This window comes from Cyanistes caeruleus, chromosome 5, assembly GCF_971803275.1.
Source record: "Cyanistes caeruleus chromosome 5, bCyaCae1.hap1.1, whole genome shotgun sequence".
Lineage (NCBI taxonomy): Eukaryota > Metazoa > Chordata > Aves > Passeriformes > Paridae > Cyanistes > Cyanistes caeruleus.
The window spans coordinates 8,848,520-8,870,128 of record NC_141705.1 but is presented as its reverse complement, the minus strand read 5'-3'; the positions used below and the strand labels follow the sequence as shown (position 1 = coordinate 8,870,128).

At 43.1% G+C, this 21,609-nt stretch overlaps 1 protein-coding gene and 2 long non-coding RNA genes across 15 annotated transcripts in view; 2 read left to right on the top strand and 1 right to left on the bottom strand.

Annotated features, from left to right (window-relative positions):
- LOC111928252 (uncharacterized) overlaps positions 1–10,368 on the top strand; it is a 40,757-nt gene extending 30,389 nt beyond the window's left edge. For 6 of the 12 annotated variants that reach the window (XR_015286808.1, XR_015286809.1, XR_015286811.1 and 3 more), the window contains 6 exons: positions 2,712–3,040; positions 5,457–5,590; positions 7,539–8,223; positions 8,883–8,964; positions 9,377–9,515; positions 10,240–10,368. Coding sequence is in view for 2 of the 12 variants with exons in the window: in XM_086889002.1 (XP_086745128.1) it covers positions 2,712–2,721 (10 nt within the window). In the remaining 10 variants the exon portion in view is untranslated. Of the gene's footprint in view, positions 1–460; positions 659–2,711; positions 3,054–5,456; positions 5,591–7,538; positions 8,224–8,882; positions 8,965–9,376; positions 9,516–10,239 lie in introns of all 12 variants that reach the window. The other 6 variants (XR_015286814.1, XR_015286813.1, XM_086889001.1 and 3 more) reach the window with 4 other exon arrangements.
- LOC147652915 (uncharacterized) overlaps positions 1–21,609 on the bottom strand; it is a 29,585-nt gene that overhangs the window by 3,124 nt on the left and 4,852 nt on the right. The window contains exons 2-5 of one of the 2 annotated variants that reach the window (XR_015286817.1): positions 17,766–17,907; positions 14,826–16,397; positions 14,538–14,574; positions 3,513–3,551 (exon numbers count right to left, since the gene is read on the bottom strand). This is a non-coding gene — a long non-coding RNA (uncharacterized LOC147652915). Of the gene's footprint in view, positions 1–2,528; positions 3,552–14,537; positions 14,575–14,825; positions 16,398–17,765; positions 17,908–21,609 lie in introns of those variants that run through there. The other variant, XR_015286816.1, reaches the window with a different exon arrangement.
- Positions 11,472–16,439, top strand: LOC147652916 (uncharacterized). The gene is made up of 2 exons (XR_015286819.1): positions 11,472–13,821; positions 13,988–16,439. It is a non-coding gene; the product is annotated as an uncharacterized LOC147652916 (long non-coding RNA).

The window sequence follows — 21,609 nt, the reverse complement described above, 5'->3', positions numbered from 1 at the left end:
TTAGAGAAACCATCATTATTTTTCCATATTCATGTCTGGTATCTATATTATAAAAGAAAGGCCTTGATGAATAAATGTAAACTGGTTTTGCTCTCAAATTCTTCTTCATCTTGAAAAAAAACAACAAAACAAAACAAAACCCAACCAAACTAATCCAGAATTCCTTTTGCATCTCTGAAAATATCTACTACTGCTTAGAAAGTCTCTGGGAGGATAAATATGAAGTAGTTTTACAAAAAAAACCAGATGTGAACTGATTGGTTGAGGAACATCAGCCAATAATAGAATGTTTTAAACATTATATTAATCAATAAAACATCATATGAGGGATGTGTCCAGCAGAGTATTTCTGAGCATCTGGATTTTTTCATCTCTTCTCTTGAAGTTCTGAGGCAGCTTTGGTGAAGATTTGCTTCTTCCACATCATGTGTGTGATGGTGTCTTTTTGTGTTTCCTGTAGTTTCAAATCCTGTGAATGCAGTGGACCAAAGATGAATATTTCCCCAAATTCAGCTGTGTTTGATATGGATTGTCTTCTTATCTTGGTTATGGCTGAAAGAATTGGTTCTACCTTCAACTGTTACTCTGCAAGCAAGTGTGCCTAAACCCTGCTGCTTCTGACCTGAGATTTTTTTTACACCTTTTCTTCTTTTCAGAGGTGACAGAAAATCTTCATTACTTCTTATTTGGATATTTGGCCAAAAAACTGATTTTCAGTTATCCTAGGTTACCTCCACTTCAGAGGGCAGGACTTCACAGTGCAGGCTCAGAATCCGCCTCGTCAGGTTATGTGGTCCTTGAAGCAGCTCACACCCCATGGCTGGTGCTTTTGGACCAGACTGCAGGGCATGCAGAACCCTCTAGTCCCTGGAGGTTTAGCCAACTACTGCCAACTCCTGCTGACCTCTGTGAGGATCTCCAGCAGTTTGTATCTTGGTTATGTCTCATGTCAGACTGCACCTTCTCTGCTTGTAATCTTGGTTCTGTATAGGACTGTCTACAGAACGACCCATTTTCATCTCCTCTTGGGTGTGTGACAACTGCTCTTCTGGTGTATGAGGAGGAGATGCTTCACAAGCAGAGAGAGCCACCCAGGATGCTCATGTGGGCATTTCAGTAGCACTGTGGTCAGTACAGAAATAAACCTTCAGCTCAAACATGCTGAACCACAGCACCATGCAGGCTGCAGGCAATGGTGTCATTAACATATCCAGGGATGTTGCCTCCAGGTGACTACAGACAATATTACCATCAAGTGCAATCACAGGCAATGTGCTGTGACATTCCCTCATCCCTGACTGGAAACTGTTGACCTATGGAGCTTTCCTATTAGATTAATTTATCCACAGCTCACCTTCAGTGAATACTTTTAATTGACAACCTGACTGATATACCTCTCACGGAAGATGAACACTGACATCTTGTAGACTGGTTTTGCTTTTGAACTGCAGACATTTAGACACACATTTACTGCAGATGTCAATGCAGAAGATTTGACCCTGCTGTCCTCAAAAAGGACATGTCAAAGGCTATGGCTGGACCTGTTTTTGCTCCTGTGTTTGGTCTGATTGCCTGAATGTGGCCACCTTGGTCCTATTACCATGATTTCTGTCCCTGTTTCTAAGAGCTCTGTGGAATGCCACCTCACTTTGCTGCTTTTCCTGTGCAGAGCTCTGGATCCAGTCTTGTCCCCAGCTCTCATGGCAGCCAGCTCTCACTCTTAGGACATGCTTATTCCTTTCTGCAAAGGAACTTTTCATCAGGAGCAGGGAGCAAGAAACATCTACCTGGCCCAATGCACTTGACTTTCATTTGGTGATCTCACATGCTAAGTGTGAAAGACTGGTCTCTGCTGTAGCTCAGTCAGGGTCCATGTGCAGCCTCAAATGGATGGAGTATTGTTATTTTTACATTCCTTTACCTGAGATCTCATAAATGGTGATAGATATTTTCCCTTTTTGTCTATTACAGGCAAGAAAGAAGGCTCCCTCACCAAAATTCCCATGACACTGGGCGTTTGTCTACTCATTGTGTGAATGTGCATATTGACTATTCACATACCTCTAACCTTGTTTACCATAACCAGCCTCTTTTTGCATACATCAGGCTTCTGTGGAGTTCTCTTGAGTCCTCAGGGATTCATTCCACTTAATGATAAAACAAAAGATCTGCAATGCTGCTATTGTAGCTTCAAGTGTTTCTCAATACTGTATTGTCTCACACCAGGGCATGGTTAAGAAGGATGGGAACTGTATTTAAAAATTGGCATGAGAAAACTAGATATAATTTGCATGGCTGCACAAGGTACAGGAATCCACTGTGTAGCTTGTCACTTTCTCAAGTTGAGAAACTCTAAAAGAAAAAAGTTCCCAGAAAATCAAATGTTTAAAAAAATTGCTATTTTACGCCATTTAAATTCTCATACAGAGTCAGGGTTATGCAGTTCTAGTGGGCAGGGCTAGGAGGATGGTCTCTCCTGTGATGATAACTGGATTTTTTCAGATACAACTTTCTATATTGATTCTTACTTTTCTTTCTGGAATGCAGCATATATATTTTTTCATTGGTTTTTGTATGTGTATAAATGCAGACATAGGTGAGTACATACATATGTGTCTATATGTATATACACACACAAGACCTGGGAGACATGCCTATGCACAAATTCTATTTGAATTCTAAAGACTTTTTCTATTAACTTTAACTTTCAGGTCTGATTAATGACCATTTCACAGCAGAGGAATTATCTCAGCTGTAACTCAAGGCAGCAGGGAACATCAACACTGTCCTTAGATCTCTTGGGGTCTCGTACAACATTTCTACTTCAAAAGAAAAGAACAGAAAACTCCACAAGTGAAAGACTTAAAGATACAAGATTCTACTGCAGAAGGCACAGACAGCACTCCAAATCTGAAAAAAACCTCTTTCTAGAACCAGAAGATTGTCTGGAGATGGGTGGACCAGAGCTATGTGCTGTTTCTTGAAGGACACTGGCCCAAAGATCAAAGGACGCAAGAAGCACTAAGGGCTCCCAGAAAGGGTAAGACATTCAGGTATTTATTGTCTTCTGGGGATGTTTTTATTATTTTATGGGCTTTCAAAGTATAAAACAAAAGTGACTTTAGGACATTCCCCTGAAAAACCTTTGTGTACATTGATCCACTCCCACATGAGTTCCCAGGAGGGTGAATGGAAGAATCCTGATCTTGGAAAGGACACTGGCTCACTTAGAGCTGCTGGTAACATCCACAGTTTAGATGGACCAGCAGTAAAGGACCCAGAAAACAAAGGATTTCTGAAACGAGTTTAAACAAAACCAGATGTACAACATTAGAGGAATATATATTTAAATAAAAGCTTTTTAAACCTCAAGAGCATACTCCCCTGACAGTCAGTGAACTGAATGCAATATAAAACCCCCAGGTAATACAAGAAACATGAACAATTCCTGCAGGGAGGGATCCTAAGGTGTTTTGCAAGTGTAAATGGATACAGAGAAGATTAATAATTACCAGTTTGCCGTGAACTGGGGTCTCATCCTCTGGAAATCCCTGCAGAGAAGAATGGAGTAAGTTTCCCAGATGAACATGAAGTACTGCTGGTTTGATATTCCCTTCCTTCTGGTCATTAATAGTTTGAGAATCTTCTACCAGCTTTTTCAGTAAATCCTTCCTCTACTACTCATGTAATTCAATCTCTCCTGCTCCTTAGCTGAGCATGGTTTTACTTGCCTGAAAAATCACTGACTCCTCAGGGTGGCTCAGCAGGCATTAGTTATACTTCAGGGATTTCTCTTTAAAATTTTTTTATCAAAATACATATAACTTTTCCATATAATGAACAAATGATGGGTCAGTGGCACAAGTACCTGTAATGAATGTAGTACCAAATGCTAAGCAGGTGCTGTGGTGTGTGTTAGCTCCTTACAGAAAAAGCAGAGTAAGGAGGACTGGCTATGTCCTTCTACCTCTGCCTTCCACAGCAGCTGCACTGTGGCATCTCTCCAGCTTCTGGCAAAACAACTCCCACCCAGACAATTGTGAATATCTTTCATGTGGTTGGAGAGCACTGGAGAGACAGGCCAGAAATTCAGCCTGTTAAGCTAAACCCAACAAATAGGAAATTATCTGCATATAAATATAGTTTATGCTTTTCCACTTGAAAGGAAATCCCCTTATCAGCTCAGTCTCAGTTGAAAACAACTGTGGACATTGTGGGCTGAGCCAAGAGCTCTTGCTGAGAGGAATGGGTGGCCTGCCCTGGCAACTGAATCCATGGCTTTACAGGTCTTGCAGGAAGGAGGTTTCCCATATTTTGTAAAATAAGTTGCCAGAGAGAGCTGCTGAAAGGCAAAGTGGAGCATGGAAATAGCACATGGCTGTTCTGCTCAGCCTGATACTGGGAACTGATGCAAAAACAGGGACGGGGATGTGAAATTGAAAGAGACTTCTTTGGTTAAATGCCATTTATTTCCCTTTTAAGTAGAATGTCGTCCTGCTGCCACTTAAATCAATGAATATGTTGCTATTAAATTTCAAGAAAGTAGAAATCATTGGAAACTTCCTTGTTGTCTAAACCTTCAAATTTTAGTCCTTCCTCTGTTTTTTCTTTCTATGTATTTTTGTTTCCAAATGCTCTGGGTCAAACTCATTAAGTCCTCTACAGCTGAAGACTACACAGGTACAGGTGGGACAAAGCATTTTATATATTAAAAAAACCCAAACTGAACAAAACAAAACTGAGAAAGATACAAACTGAAGTTCCCTGCTGCAATAGTACAAAGCTATCTTAAAAATGAAAACAAACAACAAAACCTCTGAAACCATCCCAAGGAGTACTGGATGGCATGAAGCCCTGGTTCAGTGCTCAGAAATTCAACACAGCCACATACAGAAGTAGTTCTCCATTCATCAGGAACACAGCAATCTCTGAAAATTATCCTAAGTAACTGCCAGGGAATAAACATTTTTCCATTATATCTGGTGGCCAGAAAAGTGTGGGTTTTTACTGCAGAAGTGCAATGATGTGGCTGATAACCGATAATTTGGCAACACACACCAGTGGTCTCGTACCACTATCATGCATGTCTCATACAGGCCTTGAAATGTAAATTTTCTCTGCATCCAGCCTGATCCAAGGCATGGGAACAGCAAGTGGCACCTTTCACTCCTGGAGCTGTTCTACACTGCTGAACCACCTCCTCCTCACTGAGGCCAGGCTCTCTGCGGGCTGCACAGGCAAAGGGCAGGACTTGCTGCTCACAGAGTCCCCACCAGCCCCGTCAGGGTGTTTTTTACAAATAGCTGTGGTGAGTCCCTCTGTTTTTCTGGGATTACTCTTAATCTTGATAGTGATCCCAAAGACCCTGCACTGGAGCAGTGCAGGAGAGAAGGAACAGGGACTAAACGGGACTAGAAGGAAAAATGAGCTGATAGCACGTTTAAAATTCCTTTCAGCCTATGGTGGAGTTATGAGCAGCACCAATGGAGCCTTTCACAAGAATGGGAGCTGGTTCTGAGCTTCCCAGGGGACTCCATTGGGAGCCATGGCCCAACAGTACCACCTGCCTCAGGCAAGGACCTGCCTTCTGGTAAGAACAAGGTTTGCATGGCATTCTCAGCATCCTTGGTCTCTTTCAAATCCTCTGGTCTGGGAAAAGCATTGATTTCCCATCCCTATTCTGCCCTAACAATCAGAATTTGTTTTTCCCAGTTGAAGTGGGGAGCATTCCACCACATGAGCCCAAAGAAACAATTTTTATATATCTGTTTTCCACTGAAACAGCATCATCTTCCTGATGGCGTGGGGTCAGTTAAAGTTCTCAAGCTGTACTGTGGAGGTTTCCTCCACAAAAGCGGGGGTGTTAACCATGGTGGCATGGCACAGCTCCAGCTGGGCTCGCACCACTCGGCTCTCCCGCTGCTCTGGCAGCCGGGGCAGCGCACCCCGCACTGTTTAAACAGCTGCCTCGTTTCATCTGGGAGGTGGCTGCCCTTCAGTCCTGGGAGAAGAGCTCATCGTCTGGATAGTTTGCATAACAATTAACATTTGTCAGCTGAGATCTGCCTGGTGAAAGATCACTATTTACAAGTAGGCGGTGAGTCTTTGGAGGTCTGCAATACTTCTTGAACCACAAAAAAGTCTGCTGAGAGTGGGGAGCCTGAAGGTGGGCTGATTTCACCCGGCAGGTTTAAGGAAGAGTTCCTTTTGCATTCAGCTTAGAGGTAGAAAAGCAGAGCTGCCGTGAAAGGGGGGATTCTTTAGCTCTTACAGATTTCATTCAGTTGTTCCAATGAAATAAATACATCCGCCTTAAACAATTGAAAGAGGTATTTACTGCCTGTGGTTTAACAACTGTACTAAGTCAAAGGGACCAGTCAACTAGAGCCTTATAATTCTTTTCTAAAGAGAGGATGAGAGAAAAGAATGAGACGACAATGCAGTATTTATAATAAAGATGAAATGAGTGGAACTCAATGGCGCCAGCAGCCCTGGAGCTCCTGCTGCTTGGGCTAATGCATTTTGCATTAGCACGTCTGGATATCTGGCACTGGAAGGTCCTGCAAATGCTTTTACAAAATAGCAGCATTCTTACAGCAGCAGCATTTCTTCCAAGCACCACCACCGAAGGGTGCAGCTGGGATGGGCAGTCCCTGCAGCTGGGTGAATCAGCTGGAAGTTTTCAGGTGACTGAGACCTGTTTTCCACTTAACTTCCTGCAGCCAGGTTGCTTTTTTACCTGCTCACTTCTGCACATTGCCAAGTGGTTGCACTATGACTCTCTGATGGAGCACTTGCTTGAGCAGGGGTGGTTGTAAGGGCAGCTGTCCCTGCCTGGGAGATCACAAAGGCAGGAACCCTGGCATCTCAAGTTATACTGGGGGGCTACTGGGCACATAGACATCATGTTGAACATACAAAATTACATCTGTAAGTAGGTTTTCTCTGCATAGGCTAAATAAATAACATCTGTTTTACAAGAACCCCCATGTGATCTCTATCCCATACTACTCCATTACTCCATCAGCTAATCTTGTATTTGCCTTGGAAGCAATACAAAATCCTCAAAGGAATTAATAGCCAGCAACTGCAGATCACCCGAGCAATTTATTTTTCATTCTTTCCCCCAACAGACTGGAGAGATATGTGTCTCTCCTTCCTGAAACCTCAATTTGAAAAGCTCTGTGTTGTCTCATCTTCTCATAACCTTGCAGAACAGTATTAGCAGTAATGAGCAAAGCACAGCAGCACCTCAGGACAAACTCCAGGACAAGTGGAAGGATCACTTGGATGTAATGTTGTAAGAACCAGATAGCAAATGGTACCTTCTTTTTATAACTGTTATGTTAGAAAGGATAAATTCAGCACTTCAGGGTTTTCTTTAGGTTTTTGATACATACAAATGATTTCTTGCTCTAAGAAATAAGTGATGCCAGAATATATCAACAATGTATACATCAACATGTATATATCAACATGTATATATCAATAATACTTAAAATATGGACCTTAGCTGTTTGTTTTTCTTTCTGTCTAAGCCTCTCTTACATGAGCTTACCTCTGCACAGAACCAGCACAGAAGTCTGGAGAAAAGAAAAATGGTGCTGGAGGCTGCCAAGAAGTATGGGAACAAGTCAATGATGAGTGAGGAAGGTCGAAGGAAATTAATTTATGAAGCTGTTGTCCTGATTTCTCTATGCTTGAACCCGGCTAAGAACAGGACTTCTTTGCAAAAATACATCTACTCTCAGCTTCTTACCCCAAATGCTGGAGCAGCAGATCTGGGGTAGCAGCTATGAGCCCTGACACCTTGATCCCAGCAGCAAACTTTGTGTTCATGGACAAATTGCTTTTGACTTAGCTTTTCAGCAACATCTTTTGTTTTCAGTAGCGTGTGTTGGTGTTGAACTCTACAGAATCTGCTCTTAATATCTTGACCTCCTATATGGAAAATACTTCTGAGAGCCATGGATGTTGTTTGGTTACCATAGCACAATGCCAAGAACTTGTCTGGCAGTGTAAGTGCCAGGCTGCTTTTCACTGCTAACCTGCTCACACACCATGGTGACTTCATCCAAACTGGACGGTGAAAAGAAACCAACACCTAACTTTGTTTTAAAACAACCCTGGTTAGAGTGTCTTGCAATGAGTTACTTAACCCAAGGCAAGCAGAGACTTTTGGAAAGGAGGATGGCACCCCAACAGAACCTGGAGCTGTGGAAGGTAATTAAGAAAAAGGTCTTTAAATACCACAGGTGGGCAGTAGCTCAGCACCAGGAATCCAGAGCCAAAAGGTTGGTCTCCAGAGCAGGCAGAGGCCCCAGATTGTGACTCCCCACATTTAGGCTTTTGAGTCTGGTCAGGATATGGCTTGGATCTGGACGTGAGGTCTGGACTGGGGTTTTGACTTGTTGCTATTCAGAAGAGTTCCCTGAGGCAAATGTTTTATGCTGAGCAACCTCCGTGTCAGGTTTCCAGTGCATCTTCGAGTCTGGATTGGTGTGCATGAGGAATGTGAAGTATTTAGCAGCTCAGTCATTAGCTGCTTCCAGGAGGATGTGCTGCTGGCCTCGCTCCACAAGTTCCCTGGGGATGGGCTGAGCTTTAACTTTGCAGAATGTTTTAGAGAAACACTGGACACCCTGGGGCTGCAGAAAGCACACGTTGGGGCAGAGTCCTCCATTTCTTCATACAGAAAAGCCAAAATGTGAAATTGATGCTAAAGAAAGCAGCTCTTGGAGCCAGTTCTAGGTTCTCAGGAATCAGGAAAGCCCCTCATGTTCCTGCCCTAACACATCCTCGGCACTACTTACTAGAGGGATGTATTTCAATATTTTTTTCATACATCAGTGCTTTTTTTACATATTTGCCTTTCTTTCCAGTGTAACCACTGTCTCAGAGAGTCTGAGCTGCTGCTCAGCTGGGACTGGAGAAATGGCCATGGAGACATACAGTTTGTGACAGGTAATTCTGATTTATGCCACTTGGTGCTATCACACAGGGCTTTGAAAACAGCGTGTCCCAATACAGCCACATGTATTTTGCTGTCTGCTGCTCTGTGAAGCCAGGAACAGCTTAAGGCTTTGTATGTATCTTCCTCTGCCTAGAGCAGAGTATCCTGCTAATGCTAAAAGGCATTTTGACAACTTGTATTCAGTATTCTCCTTCCTGCAGGGGATCTCAGCAGCAAAATTGTCAGAGTCACTGGTCCAGGCTGAGTAGATACAGCTACAGGCTGTGCTGACCGAGTTGCATTTTCCCACCTTCAGTTTACTGGGTGAGCTGGGGCAGCTGGTTTTCCTTTCAGGTGGTGCCTGGAGCAGAAGCAACTGACCTGGGAGTGAAAAGCCTAAGGTGTCACTTGCTGTTCCCTCAGGGTGAAGAACAGTAACTCATTGCTTTAGTGAAGAACCAGTCCTAAATAATGCCCTGGCTTCATGATGGGAGAGCAGGAATCCCAGTGGTGTGATGGATCTGGTACTGCCCTCAGAAATGTTCCAGGTGGATCCCACCAGGTAACAGAAGTTGTGCAGGAAGGGAATTCTCAGACATGCAGCTCCCTGGGAAATTAGAGAACCACCTGAGACAGCATTTTGAAGATAGTCTGGAAGGGCAAGAACAGTGGGTACTCTGCATGGCCAAGATCCTGGGAATGGGACAAAAGGAGGGGAAAGGATGGGTGCAAGATGACCTGATACTTCTGCAAGGAGACCCAGAGTGAGGCTTCTGCATCCCCCTGCTTGCTGCACAACATGACTGTGAACAGCTGTACCTCAGGGGCAGGGGAGTGCCATGCTGACTCCAGGCACTGCTGCGCTCTTGGGGTGTTGCCCACTCCATGAAGTGGCTTTGGTAAGGCAGCAGATGCCATGTCCTCAGTCCTGAGTGTGCAGGCAGGGACTGTGCCATCCCAAGCATGCTGCAGATGATGGGATCCAACCATCAGGGCACACAATCAGCTCTGGATAGGTGCCAGCTGCAAGGGCAGCCCCAGGAGCAGGGTTCCTTGCTTTAGGATAGATCACTATGTTACCTGATTTGTCTCTTTCTGTGGTTTTGATGGTTTTGCACATATTTCCATTGTTCTGTGCTTTGCTTTTGCAGTCACGTGTTGAAAACAGTCAGGATACATAAAAACAGGAAAGATCTTTAATCTTAGGGTCATGAGAATGACACTTGACCTAGCAAAGCTACTCATCCAGTTGCTTTTCTTCTAATATACTTGTTTTCTTTTTTCAGTACTGACAGTGTTTCAAGCATCTGGATTTCAGCCACAGCTCCAGATATGAAGTTTTAGACAAGTGATGGGTCAAGGTGTACATCTTGAGGGGACTACCATAAACAAACACATTAAACCATCTCAGAAAAGCTCCGGATTGCTCTTGATTTCTTTCCATCAATTTATTCTTTTGTCTTTAAATATGTTCTAGAGTCTTTTAAGCAAACTGGTGTGTTTTTGTTCATTGCACAATTTTCTTCAGCTAGTGAATATTAATTCCCTTATTGGGTCAAATAATTGGAATAATGCAAATAGATCCAAATAACATTTGCAAATTAAATGATACCTAAGTACTTTACAATAAACAGGTCAAGAAAAATACATTAATTTTAACATCTGAATTCTTTGTATAAGCAGAATCAAGATGCAGAAGATCAGAAAGAATGTTAAATTTGCAATAACCCTAAATCCTAGGTCATGCAATTTGAGCTCTGCCTTTGGAAAACTGTTGCATGTCACGCTGTGCTGTAAAAATTACTCTGATGACTCTGCACGAACACTTAATGAATTGACTTCCCAAAATCATCTGTTCAACTCTGTATTCAAACTATACCAGTTCAGAGCATGGCTACAAGGCACAGATGTCACTTATGGAAGTCCCCAAACCTGGGCTGAACTTTGCAGTGGTGTCTCTCCCTTACAAATCCTTCACTGTCATTTACAGGGGGCATCACCCTTGCATAGCTCTCCCCACTTTGGCAGTGGACCAAGCCAGCTTGCATTTGGCATGAAAAGGGAACGGCCCTGTCCCACCGAAATCCAGAAATGGCACTTGGCACTATCAGACCTCATGGACCTTTCCCAAAGCTGCATTGCAAGCAGGAGCAGAAACCCCTTGTTTCAAACTCCCGCATTATCAGAAAACTTCTAGAGTTTCTCAGGCATTCATCACACCCCCACAATCTGTCCAGCTGAGTGAGAGTGCCTTGCAGCGGGATCGGGTTTTATCCGGCACCAGGTACACTGATAACCCTCCCTAATCAGTCGCTGATCTCTGCTTGGTGAAAGCACTGCCCATGGTATTTCTGCTGAAGCTATTTTTAAATGACAGTGTGATATTTTGTTTTCTTTCGCTCATTTGTCAATGAAGAACTGGCTGTGCTGTGTGTCTGCTCTGACAAGAAACTTCCAGTTATTTTTCAGCCTGTTCCAGCTGGGATGGAGGCAGGGCTGGAGAAAGTGCTGTCTGCAGGCAGGGTGAGCCCTCCAGGGAGCAGTGATCCTGCAAACCTCTGCCTATCGGGGTCCCCTGGGTCCAGCTGTGGGAAAAGCCTTTTAGGTTCCTTCTGACTCTCGTCCTGATGCTGCTTTAGGCTGGCTTTCACAATTAGGGTTATTTTATGTTTAGCTGAGCTGCTACTTGCATGAATGTTGGGGTTTTATTTGGTTTGGTTTTGCTTTTTTTGCCACTTTAATTGCACTAGGTTTTCAAGGAATTACGTTTTTAGGTTTAGATTCTGAATGACCTCAGAGCATGAGCACCTAAAACTTGAAAATTAAAACCTGTCATGTCCAAATGGTGTCACTGCATGGACAATTCACATTTCATCTCATCAAACAGCTTTCCCAAATGGAGATGTAACAAGTTCCACCTCTTCATCTGAGCACTTGGATATCACTGCATGTTTCAAACATCATTTCTCTCAAAAAATGAATTACAGATTGCCATTAGCCACTTTCCATCCCTGTCAGTTTCTTCTGGATGAAGGAAATATAAAATCCCTGCTGGAATTTTGCTGATTCCCAAGCCCTCCACCCTTAAGCACTGCTGGATGGCAGTTGTGCCATAGTTCTAACTCAAGGTTTTCTAACCCATCAAATTCACACACAAATGGCTCACAGAAGATAAAACCCTACTGAGAAATAGAGGTTGTCTATGAGTGTGTGGCTATCAGATAAAAACTTGCCTAATTAAATTCTGGGAAGTTACATTCACTGGTTTTAAGTCCTCTGTTTATACCTCGACCCAAGATTTCTCTTTAATCCCAGGATCATTCCATCGCCTTCCCTTACTTATAACATGTTCAACACTGGTTCCCTACAGAGCTAACCCCACAGATTTCATCAAGATTACTGCTCAGGTAATTCATTCCAACCTAAGAAAAGGTGTTTTGACTCAGTTGAGACCAAGTTTTGGGAGGGGAGCCAGTCCCTGGGATCAGTTCTCAGAGCAGAACTACATCTTTACTAAAGTTAAATCTGATCCAGCAGATCCAGCAGCTGGGACAAGAGGGAGAATTCTATCAGTTCTTAACATGAGCTATGCCAGTTCCCACTGCTTACCAAAACTGGTTTTTACATTGCAGAGTCCAGTGGAACTAGATTGAAAGCAGCATGCTTTTTTTTTTTTTCCCACTGAGAATCTGACTGTTACTCTAAAATCTCTTGAATTTTCTTGTTTGTAATACACAAGCCATTGAGAAGACCAGATATAGCCTGATTGGTTAGATTTTAAAGATATGTTGGACCCTAATAATTTCTGCTGCTTTTAGTTAAGATCCCTGAGGCAATAATAACGGAAGCTGTAAAAATATGTCCCTTATTCATCATGGCTTTACGTCAGAAGTTTACTGCTCTAATCATTAACCAGCCTGCTGCATTAACTATGAAAATTGCTTGGTAATATTTATGAAATGTGACCTTTGTTAATTCAATGTTACAAAGTGTTGGATTTGTTCTGTTTGCAAGTGGAACAGATTTCCAAATCACTCTGCAATTAGTACAGTTTGATCTAACCAGCCTATCTCTGCATGGGGTAGGCTTCTACTGAAACAGCAGGATCGCTGTCAGAAATGAAATGTGTTTTCCGTATGGCTGAAAGTACGGCTGTGACACCTGCTTGCACTACATCATCTTTGGCAAAGGTAAGTGCTGAATGAATATTCACAATAAGGGAAAACAGTAACCTGACTTAGAAAGATTTTTGTTGTGAGAAATACCTCAATTAACAAAAATAAAAATGCTTGTGGCCAAAAATGATTGCTATGTATAATAGTACCGAAGGAAAATGGGACGATGTTAGGTTGAAATGGGCATGATTGTTCATTCCACCATGGATACCGATAAAGGAATTGCAAGAAACAACAGGAAGATGCAGGAGCCCCATGGAGTCAAGATGCTTTGCTGCATGATTCTCTAATCCACTCCCAAGGCCACCATTAGGCACACAAAGGACAGAAAGTCCTTCCCCACCTAAATAGTCCATGTTCCTGATCCTAATGCTTCCATGAATTTCTGATTCTCAGAGTCATACAGGACAACCTGCAATGCCTCAGCCTACAGGGTGTTTTGAAGGAACCAAGTTTCACCAGAGAAACAAACGTGCCGGACAAGCATCATGCAGTGAAGCCATGTGGCACCATTCAGTAGCAGACCGCTAGGAATGTGTAATATCTGCAGCATTAATATAATATTTTTCCATTTCCCGAGCTCCATGTGGTCAGTGTCCATTTTCAATACAGGATAACCAATGCTGACTCCAGCTGGGACTGTCTGATGTGACAACCACACTGGGAACAAACTGAGCATCTCCTTGTCTCTGCGTAAGTCCCCTGAGCTTGTCCACTAGTGGTGCACAAAATTAGGGCTTGGTTTGATAAGCCAAGTTAAGCTCTCATTAAATCTCTATGCAGATGTGTAAAATATACCAATCTGGCCCTGTGTTTTATTTTCCTTTAGCATGACATCTGACTGTGCTTTCCTTTGCAGGAAATAAACATCCTCTTGGTTAAAGCAGGAGCTGGAGAGCCACAGAGACACCACCCTCATGTTCTACTCCCAGTGTGGAAACAGAAAGAGAGGCTGAGGCAGATCTGGGACAGGACAGTCCTTATCCAGGACAAGGTAGTGCAGCTGCTCTGCAGACAGCACAGCTCTACCAGGCCAAGGCTTTTTCTCAGGAGGAAGTGCTCAGATCCTCACAACAGTCTTGCCTTTCAAACTGATGTTTTAACACATCTTTTCCTTTATATTTACTGGTAACCATGTTAACCTACAGGAACTGAGTAATTCAATGTCAAAGCAGCAGCACAGGCTGCAGAAAGCCCTGCTCATGCCCTGCTCGTCAGTCCTCCAAGCCTACAAGCTACCTGCAAGTCTGGCCAGGAGTACTTGATGAACCTGCCCTCTCCCTTTTTCCTTGACAATGCACCAGAGAACAGAAGAGCTGCTAAGGAAACAAATGTGAGTTGTTGCTTGTGAATGATATGCGTTTCTTGGCATCTGGCTGACAATTGTGGAACTCATTGCCAGAACTCACCAGAATCAGGGAATCCTCCTTCCTCCACGTCACTCTGCTGTTTCCAAAGGAAAAAGAAAAAAACAATACAGACATTTTAACAAGGAAATAGCAAGCAAGAAGCTAAAGACCTATACAGGCTGTTACGATATGGGAATTGGGGAAAAAATGGCTCTGTAAGTACTGGTACCATGAGCTGCAGCATTCCCTGCTAGCAGCAGGGCTCTGACAGGCTGCACTCACCACCAGCCCACCTACTCTGCAGGTTCAGTTCGTTGGATGCCCTTCCCATTTCCCAAAATTACCAACCTGGGAAAATTTTGAAAGGATCAAATCGTGTGGTCTGAAGCAACTGGTAAGAAGGAGAAGATGGAAGAGTGAACATGTGAAACCTGGACAAAGGGGAACAAGCAGCTGCACTGATGGGATGAACTCAGCCTCTCCAGGTGTCCCAGGAACACAAACATGTGACAGCCACGGTGAAGGCAATGGGACAGGCACTGACTGTGGCATTCAAAAATGGGGGATCCACAGCATAGGCATAGCTGCTCTCTGGCTTCTTGCTAGGGCTCCATTTCATGCACTTACTGCAGTTATTTGTGCCCACATTGGTGCAGAATGGATGAAGTCCTGGTTATCCCACAGCTCTGAGGCAGGCACAGATCCAAGGAAAGAGGGAGGCTGGGAGAGAAGAAGTGGTCTGGCCAAAAACATGTCTAGAAATCCCCAGGGTCCTGCTGGAGAGCAGTGCTAGAGCCAGGTTCCTCCCCACTGAGCTGAGCAAGTTCCTCTCTGCAACAATCAACGCAATGCTTTCTCTTCTCAGAATCATGGATTGCTCCATCAGACAAAAGATTTTCCTCCTGCTGGGTCCTTCCTCAAAGATGGGGCTCTCTTTACCATCCACAATGTTCTGTTTCAGCAAAACCATGTGAGTGTGCTGTGAGCACACCCCTTGTCATTGTAATGTTTGACATCCCAGTGTGAAATCCCCATTTGGTTTCAGGTCTTCTCTTTGCCTGTTTTTTCCAACCACTTCAGCATTTTTGAGCTTCTGAAAGTTTAGGAGTTTTTATGTTTTTGCATAATTAGGAAATTGAAAGATGTGGTTTATCTACTTGTTTCCTGTGAAACACAAAGGACCGAGAGACTGGGGGAGTGAGTGGGTTGGGGTGGGATGTGTAGATAAGACTCCTAGAGACTACGAGGATGACTGAGCAGTATGAGGAGAGATTTTCTGTTGGGCCCACTGGCTTAAAGTAAGGACTGCAGCCACATTTGTCTGTGGAAATGGATTTCTTGTCCATGAAATTACTTCTGGGAAGTACCCCTCACTTCTAAGGTGATCAGCTGTAGTTTGTTGTCACTGCAGCTCTGGGGCTGCAGTGCAGTGGCCATGGCAGTCCTCCTTTCTTGTCAAGGGGTGCTGCAGTGCTGGCCAAGCACCCTCTCCTCCAACATATCACCATCATTAGTGACATCTTCTGCTGTGAAAATTCTTTCCCACTTTGCAATGTTCGCCACAGGAGGGTTTTGTTGACTAGGAGGTGCTTTGAACAGCTTGACAAGGAAGGGGCATGATGTGAAGGATGGTCTGTCTGTGAAGATATGGGCAGCACGGATGGAGAGTTTGGTGCTCCCCACCCAAGCTGCCCTTTCCCTTCCAGCATCAGCCCTGACGTGCGCTGGGACTGCTGAGCTGGAGGAATAGCTCAGGGAGAGCAGGAGGAAGACATGTTGTGATGCATCAGCGCTCATTTTCACAAACAGCTTTCCATCTTCCAGAACAAGGCAAAGTTCCCGTATGAAAATGTTTTCAGTTGAATATATAATAAGAAGTAATAATAGATATTTCAAGATGTAAACAGTAGCTCTTTTCCTCTAGCAAAAAAAAAAAAAAAAAAAAAAAAAAAAAAAAGAAAAGGCAATTACAGCCTTTGCATGTTGTGTAGCTGTTTACTAACATGTAACATAACTCTAGGGATCAAAAGTGGGGGAAATAAAGTGGATTAAAGGAAATGTAGGGGTTTTTTTAAACTGAAAGTGTTCTCCATAAAACTATTATGCTGAGAGGATGACTAATGTAACCAGTGTGTGTTTTGAAGTGTGTCATTAACACTTTTTATTCTTTCTGAACACACAAAGAGAAACCCCAGGAGAGAATTAATTTACAAATCTGATTAGTAAATTAATAGGCATAGTGCCTAAGTGGCAAAAAGCATCATACAATAAACAGTAGACTCCACAGGTAAGCAAAGCTTTAAAAAATAAAACAAACATACTCTACAGAGAGCCCAGATGTGTGCATTTTGGATAGTTTAATGTGTGTTTGATTAGATGTCAAAGTTACAGAAAATGAAAACAGAGGTCACACTGAGGTAATACCACTGACCTCTTTTTCCTTAAGCCATCATACTGAGATACTGCCTGTCTAGTGTAAAACATGTATTTGAATTTGGGAGGCAAAGACAAGAATGCAAACAGGAGAATAAGACCAAAGATAAGGATTTTCTTCCTGATGTTGAAAAAGACTTATAGATACCTTTTGTGTGGTTGTGTCAGCCTTTGCTCATGCACAGCTATAGAGTGGTTTGTATCAGTGTTTCAGAACTAAGCAGTACTATTGATCAGCAATCAGAGGTTACCTCTCTTCAGGGACTTTCTAAGTTTACAGAAGTTAGGATGCTAATTCAAATACCTTGTAGCTGTAGATCAGGGATGTCTGCAAACTACAGATAGATGGTTATTAGATATTAAAGCTTTAAGTCTCATCAGAGGACCTCTGAATATAACACCTATCTTTTTAAATAGAAGAATATACTACTAGTGATCTTCTCACCCCCTGGGATAACTGCCAATATACTTAGCACTTTTAAACAGCCCTCAGTATTTTATTCAAAAACAAGAGAGGTGACAGAGTGACTTGGCGTAAGTTAGACTCCCCCACATGAAGGAGTGAGTGGTGAAGTGCCCTGTCCCAGTACTGCTGTGTCAGTTGTCTGGTACAGGTCCTACCTTCCACCCTCTTTAGCACATCTGAAAGGGAGAAAAAAGTAAAAATCTGTCCATCCCTGTGTTACCCTGGTCCCAGTGAACAGAAGGACTGTTTTGTGGTGAAAGCCCTGAACTGGATGTGAGATATCCAAGTTAGTACAGGTATCTCATTTCTCTAGTAATGAAATCCAATAATTTTTCTGTTTCTACTTCCCTTTGCATAGGGAAGGTTTATTCATAACAACTTTCTCATACCTTTATCTGTTTTCTCTGTGTTGAATGTAAGGTCTTCACACTAAGCAAAGCTTTCTCGCTGTGTGTAGATTATCTAGGGTAGTCTCCTGTAGATACCAAGAGACTAGCAACAATGAAGAAGAGGTGAAGAACTGCCAGTGTCCTGAGAAGGTAGAAAAACAAGAATCCATTAAGTAATACCCTGAAACTTCTTTTCTGTGGTTTGATAAAACACACATTCAGTTACACAATGCAGACACTGTCAGAGAAGCAGGAAGTCATGTCCCTGGTGTTGAGACTCTGTGCTGTAACTGCAGGGAGTCCAACACCTTGGACGGGGCTCAGGCAGAGAATCTGTGTCACACGAAAGGAGAGGAATGGAAACAGCGTGAAGCCATCGGCAACAAAGGAAGGTGAACAAAAACAGGACAGAAGGGATCAGAGACACCGAGCCAAGTACAAGGTAAAAAAATAGACCTGTGGAAAGCTGGAAGGAAAACAAATAAACCAAGTTAAATTCTCCATCCTACCCCCCATTTTCTTCCATCTCACTAGTGCCTTGTTAACAAAATTTTCTCTCAATGCTAAAATCAACAAAAAGAACATGGCACTCTACATGACACTTGAAGGGTAAATATCTGCCTGAGGCTAGATCACAGAATCATAGAATATCCTGAGTGGGGAGGGGCCCACAAAGATCATCAAAATCCAACTCCTAGGTCTGCACAGGACACTCCAAAAATCACACCATGGGCCTGGGAGAGTTGTCCAAATGCTTGTTGAACTCTGTTAGGCCTGGTGCTGTGACCACTGCCCTGGGGAGCCTGTTCCAGTGCCCCACCACCCTCTGGATAAAGAACCTTTCCCTAATATCCCACCTAAACTTCCCCTGACACAACTTCAGGCCATTCCCTCAGGGCCTGTCACCGTCACCACAGAAAAGAGATCAGTGTCTGCCCCTCCTCTTCCCCTCATAAAGAATTTGTTACTTCAATGATGTCTCCCTTCAGCCTCCTCCAGGCTGAACAGACCCCTCAGCCTCTCCTCATATGGTTTCCCCTTGAGGTCCCTCACCACCTTTGTTGCCTTCCTTTGGATGCTCTATAGTAGCTTTATATCCTTCTTATATTATGGCACCCAAAACTGCCCCCAGGACTCAAGGTGAGGCTGCCCTAGAGCAGAGCAGGAGAATCCCCTTCCTGTCCCCACTGGCAATGCTGGGCCTGATGCCCCACAGGACATGGTTGGTCCTTCTGGATGCCAGGGCACTGCTGACTCATATGAATGTTTGCATTTTGCATATGTCACATTTTGCAGACACAGTGCTCTATGGGTCCTATAAGGCTGGGTCATAACCACTGCATGATACAGCATCTCAGATTCTGGTCCACAAACACACACTGCAGTTTAGGTGGCCTTTTTTTTGTATGCAAGATTGTTTCCATGCAAGATGTGCCTTTTGTGGAGGTAATTTATTTTCCCCTCCATGATGTCAAAGAAGTTTTTTGGGATTGTTGAGCAAAGATCTTCCCTTTCCTGAAATTCAGTGCCTCATGCAATGCCTCAAACCCAACACTCAGCTTGAAGCTTTAGCTGGGAATTTTTACAGGGAAGCTGCACATAGGATCAGTTGGGCAGACCTATGCAGACTTTGACTTGTGATCCCTAAAGAAAATGATCACTAGATCAGTCCTATCCACAAAGCTATAGCTGGAGTCTGACAACATTTAGATACTTTTCAGCATGATTGATTTCCCATTATCTAATTAATTGCAGATTTCACATTTTCATGTTTCCTGCTTTGCCATGTGTCAAAAAGAACAAATGGCCCATCAGCACAAAGCAATGGCACTGAATTTGTCCTTGTCCTTGCATTTTTCCACAAATTGTGGCAGAACTCCAACCAGGCACTGGCAACAATGGCCCAGGAAGTCTCTGGGTGCTCCATCCCCTGCCTGGGGCTGGAGCCAAGCTGGAGGTGCCAAAGGCTCTCCAGGTGTCCCAGCCCCATGTTCACGGTCCTCACCAACAGAATATTTTGTTGATATCCAACCTCCTCGTTGCAATTTAAATGCACTGCTTCTTCCTCTCTAGGATTCTCAAAGCCGATGATTTCCTGCTTGCAGTAGCTGTTTCTTGTTGCATAAGGAAGGGAGCTTGTTACAGTCATTTCACTTGACTCTTCACTCAAATTCCATACTCATACCAATAAAAGAGTGGGAAATTTTCCTTGTTTTAGGTGGAATAAGAGATTGTAAGAAAGTGTGAAATCAAGCCCATAATTTTTTATTCTAAACTATATACAGTATAGATACAGTTCCTACAGAGTACTCATCTAGCATTCAGTTTCATTTCTCCATAGGAGTAATTAGCTGGCAATGAGAAAAATCATTTGATTAGGTCCACAACTGACTAGAGGCTAGTGCATAGCCAATTGAAATAAAGGAGAAAATATAAATTGATTTCAACATGTTTTGGGTCAGCCCCAATCTTCCAAAGCAAATAGAGAGATAAGACAGCATCTGCTGAGTATTCACCTGCCAAGTCTTTGTGCTGATCTCTGATTTTAGGTCCTGCAGGCAAGTGTCCAGGTTATTTACCACCTGGGCTGTTTTGATGTTCTCTCAAATATGTGTATTGATGGACAAGCTCTCTTATCTCCAGCATGATAATACTGACCTAACTATACCAGCAGCATGAGGCCCGGGATCAATACTGATTCCTCCCTCATTCAGCTGAACAGCACTTTATTTGCCTAATTATTAATATCTATTAAATGCCTGAACTGGAAAATCTTGACTAAGCAGTTTAAAACGCATGAGTTGGACAAACTACAGAAATGCAGTGTATTATCATTACTGTACAATATGGGATGTACCTGCAATCTTTCCATCACAGATTCACTTGGTTCCATCACAGCTGATACAAATGATAGAATCCTATGGCTGGCAGCAGATTTGCATCAACCACATTAGGTATTATTTTTTTCCCTACTGGGAACAGAACTCAACAATTTGCATACATAATTGCTGCAGCCCTATTAATATGTTACAGATATCTGTCCTCTGAAAAAACCTGCTCTCCCATATAGGTATGCATGCGCTTGGTTCCTGGAGAGTGGGTTTATGGAAAGAAATCGCAGCTCTAATTTCCTTCTCATTTCATTAGCTGATTCACCCAGATTAAAACTCAGTAGATTTTGCATGTCCAAGCACCCAGGTGAGAAATCTCCATGCTTAAATTTGTAAATACAACGTTTTCTTTCTTGGTTCCTCCTCTGTAATGAATATACTGTAGATTAATGGCTGCTAACTACTTTGTTGGTCTCCATAGGATGCATGAACTCATTCTTCCATATCTTGATGGATTTTCACACCAAAAACCAATACAAATTCATTTGGGCTTCTTCCTATAAACTCAGAAGACACGACTGACAGATACACAGGACGTAGGTACCTTGGGTAAGAAAATGCTGTTTTTTGTAATTGAGACTGTGTTACCACTGCCTGATTTTGTTCATAAAGCTCACAGTTTCCTCCCTCCTTTAGTGAACACTCTGTTTGCTAAAGGCAGGCGTTTTCAGCTCTGTTTAGTAGCACAAATGCATAACCCTGCTCTGTTTCTCTGTCTGTCCTGGACTGCAGCAGGGTGCTAAGCATCAAGGCAGCTTAGAAGATGATCACAGTGATGTAGAATATTCTTTTACTTCTATATGATGTGTTTGTGTCACAGTCACACAATAAGAAGGCCTGATTTTATCAGCTAAAGGAGAAATGTTTAATTTGCCAGCTCGTTCAAGCAGTGACCTCAGGCAGATGCCCATGCCCCCCAAAAGCACTTTAACAAAGTGGGTCTGAGCCATGAT